The sequence below is a fragment of the Gadus chalcogrammus genome, chromosome 16 (assembly GCF_026213295.1).
Source record: "Gadus chalcogrammus isolate NIFS_2021 chromosome 16, NIFS_Gcha_1.0, whole genome shotgun sequence".
Classification (NCBI taxonomy): domain Eukaryota; kingdom Metazoa; phylum Chordata; class Actinopteri; order Gadiformes; family Gadidae; genus Gadus; species Gadus chalcogrammus.
The window spans coordinates 1,028,314-1,032,257 of record NC_079427.1 but is presented as its reverse complement, the minus strand read 5'-3'; the positions used below and the strand labels follow the sequence as shown (position 1 = coordinate 1,032,257).

The 3,944-nt window shown below is 45.4% G+C and overlaps 1 protein-coding gene across 1 annotated transcript in view; it reads left to right on the top strand.

The window, feature by feature from the left end:
* arrb1 (arrestin, beta 1) overlaps nt 1–1,432 on the top strand; it is an 11,808-nt gene extending 10,376 nt beyond the window's left edge. The window contains exons 15-16 of the mRNA XM_056612072.1: nt 321–369; nt 975–1,432. Of these exons, the coding sequence (XP_056468047.1) occupies nt 321–369; nt 975–1,077 (152 nt within the window). The 3' untranslated portion in view covers nt 1,078–1,432. The remainder of the gene's footprint in view (nt 1–320; nt 370–974) is intronic.
* Nucleotides 1,433–3,944: the final 2,512 nt, after the last annotated feature.

The following is a 3,944-nucleotide window of genomic DNA, read 5'->3' as shown; positions in this document are numbered from 1 at the left end:
GGGGAGAGAGTACTGAGTGGGAGATACTTCTGAGGGGGAGGGACTAGGGGGGTTAATTGGACTGAAGTGGGTTGGGTTTAGGGTCAGGGTTCCGGTTAGGGAACGGCTCCTTGGTTAAAGGTTAGGGTTAGTTTCAGGGTTAGGCTCCCTGGTTAAAGTTCAGGGTTAGGGTCAGGGTTAGGGTCAGGGTCAGGGTTAGGTTCCTTGGTTAAAGTTCGGCGTAAGGGTTAGGGTTAGGGTCAGGGTTCAGCTCCTAGGTTAAAGGTGAAGCACTGATACAATACAGCGTTGGCTTGATTTGATCTTTTTGTCTCGTTAAGCCGCTGATGAAGTGCCCATCGACACCAACCTGATACAGTTTGATACAAAGTAAGTCTGTCTGACTTTGCTGTACCTGTCTTTATGCCTTCTGCAATGTCTGTCTGTCTGTCAATCCAGCTGGCGGTCTGTCTGTCTGTCTGCAGACAGTCTATCGTATGTGTTTTGGTCTGAACAGAGCGATGAAGTCTTGGTGGATATCGATGAACAGCTATGATCTGCAGCATGTATGATCTCTGGAGCATGTTGGAGGAGTCAGGAACTACTTAAAAGATCTCTGCTCTCCAGTGAATGATTCATGACTTTGATGAATGATTCATGGGATTATTAATGTGGTCTGCAGCAATCATCACCTGCTCTCACAGGCTTCACCTCAAATCAATTCTGATCTTTATGGACGTGATGGACTGTGCAGATTTCCGCTGCCGGGCAGAGGAGTGATTAAACACCGTGAAATATAGACCACATAAAGTTATGGATAAACGGCTAATGACTAATGGCTTGAACAACAGTGTTCATGTTGTACTGAGAGTGCAGTAGTACTTCTATCAGATGTTCAACTGTTCGTCAGTACGTGGGAGCACAGTCTTGTAGTACTTGTAGTAGGTATTCAGTTGCTTTCGATGTATTGACGTATCAACTCCTGTGCTGCTCAGCGACGATGACATCATCTTCGAAGACTTTGCCCGCCAGCGCCTGATTGGAGCGAAGGACGAGGAGGAGGAGGAGGGGGAGGGGCCAGAGACGAAGGACAGATAGAGAGCGGAGGTCTCCTCCAACGGAGGGGCACCCAGTGTTCGTCTTCATGTCCAAAATTAGCCTTCTCTCCATAGCACCACCCGGTGGGCGGCGGGAGTACTGCAGTCTAGACTAGTGTTTGAGAGGTGTGGTGGCCTGCTAGCTTAGCCACCGCTAGCAGGCGCGCAACGACATCACACACACATAGAGAGACTTTCTTTAAGGGCACCGGTCCCGACCAGTAACACAACACTATATCTGCCGAGGAGTCACCAAGGCCGGGGCATCAAGGGTAGTTAGTCCTGCACAGTGGGTGGTCTAGGCTCTCTAACCAATCAGATGGGAGTGTTTGGGAGCTCTGTTTTGATCAGCTAGATGAGAGAGTGCTCCAGTAGCAGGATTTCATGGATGACCTTGTATGCATGTCACACGCCAACATCATGGTTGAGAAGCCCCCCCCCCCCCCCCCCCCCCCCCCCCCCCAGCACAGGCCAGTGCTGTACTTCTGTTCTCCTCCTCCTCATCCCCTCACCCCCTCACCCCCTCGCCTGCTCACCCCCTCACCCCCTCGCCTGCTCACCCCCTCACCCCCTTGCCTGTTCATTGCGTGTTCATCCACCTGTTCAGCCCTTCACCTGGTTTCTTGTTCTACTCACCTGCTCATTAATTAACCTGATCACCTGTTCAGTTCACCTGTTCATCAGTTCATCAGTTAATGAGGTCAGGTGTTCACCAGTTCTCCAGTTCACCTGTTCACCAGTTCATCAGTTCACCAGGTCATGTGTTCACCAGTTCACCTGTTCATGTGTTCACCAGTTCACCAGTTCATCAGTTCACCTGGTCATTCGTTCACCTGTTCAGGTAGAGCTGCCGGTTTGCGTCCACAGTATTATTGTTATTATTCTGATTATTATTATTACTAGATGAACGTTTATTAATATATCAAATATTTCTTAATTATTTTAATAAAAGTGGTGTTATTGAGGATATTATTAAACAGTATATTGCATCTTTAATAAATCACATTTGTGGAATCCTTTATTTGATTATTTTCCTTCTCATTTCTTCACTTCTCAACAAAAATAAACAGATCTGCTCATCACTATCAAACGTTCACCCAGAAGGGTCCACAATATCCGGTTAGAGCAGGGGTTAATATTTTGTAATATTGTATTTGAAGACATTTTATTTCCACAGCTTTTTTAGAAGTGCATTCATAACTGATTCTTTGCAACAGCAAATCATTTCCAACTTCATGCAGGCCTAATTGAGGCTACTTTTAAAATCACTGAACATCAGTAGGCCTATCCACAAGTCAACAAAACATAGCTACAACCGATGACACCCGACGGCTGAAATCGGCGCTGTGTGTCTGTGCCTTAAGCGCACTTTTGAAGGAGATGCGCATTGTCTCGAAACAAATCAGCACAATGGACAGCTCTCTGTCTGATCTATGAACGACAACGGCATGTTATGAGATCGAACAGATTCACATATTTTCATCAAATTTGTTAACGATTTCAGCCACATAAATCCTCCGATTTAAACAACAAACAAAATGCGCCAAATTCACATAATTTGCTCTACGAGCGGCATCTACCCTATGGCCCAACCAATTTATGCATTCAAGACAACACAACTTTGACTTTCAATTCCATATCAGTGAGAACAATGAGGCCTTGCTTTTAATGTGTTCAATGTGGGGCTGCACTGCAGAGAGAAATAAACGCAAGTCGTCCTCCACCTGCAGCCTTGATCTGCTTTTGTTTTTAATCGGGGTCAGTGCGGAAAACCCACACTCACACGAGTAGGTGGAGGTGAAGGGGATAAGGACTTTCATAGCCTTTGTGGAGATCTGAGGGAACTCGCTCTCCACAGAAAACCAGAAACGCACCATTCAGGATCATATTTCCTACGATTTTTGCTGGGTCCTGTTTCCTCCCTTAATGCTGACTTCTGGTGACTGGTGAGGACAAGGAAACGATGCATTTTAAAACTAATACACGCGGCACGCACAATTACCGATATCAATAGAGCGTCATACAGATGTGTATTCTTTCTTTGCGTGTTGCGTGTCGCGCCTCCCCTGTGGCTCTTTGGCGCCCCCCAGGGGAGGCGCGCCTCACCTATTGAAAACCGCTGGATTAGAGCATATTCACCCAGAAGGGTCCACAATATCACATATTAGAGCGTTCAATCACCCAGGAGGGGTCAACAACATTACTGTTTAGAGTTTTACTACACACACACACGTTCTTTGTGAAGCTTGGTGGCCCCAGAAGGAATGAACCCCCGGCCTGGCAGTAGGCCTACTGCTGCCCTGTGAGGTGGACAGGTAGTGCATCATACTGGTGTGGTAGACCACATACTACTCTGATGGTCCATTCTTTTCTGAATGATTATGCTCTGATGGTAAATGTATTCTGATGGCAGATTATATTCTGATGGTACATTGTATTCAGATGGCAGATTGTATTCTGATGGCAGATTGTATTCTGATGGCAGATTGTATTCTGATGGTACAGTGTATTCTGATGGTACATTGTATTCTGATGGCAGATTGTATTCTGATGGTACATTGTATTCTGATGGCAGATTGTATTCTGATGGTACATTGTATTCTGATGGTACATTGTATTCTGATGGCAGATTGTATTCTGATGGTACATTGTATTCTGATGGTACATTGTATTCTGATGACAGATTGTATTCTGATGGCAGATTGTATTCTGATGCTACATTGTTTTTCTGCTGGTACATTGTTTTTCTGATGGTACATTGTATTCTGATGGCAGATTGTATTCTGATGGTGCATTGTATTCTGATGGTACATTGTATTCTGATGGTGCATTGTATTCTGAAGGTACATTGTATTTCTGATGGTACAT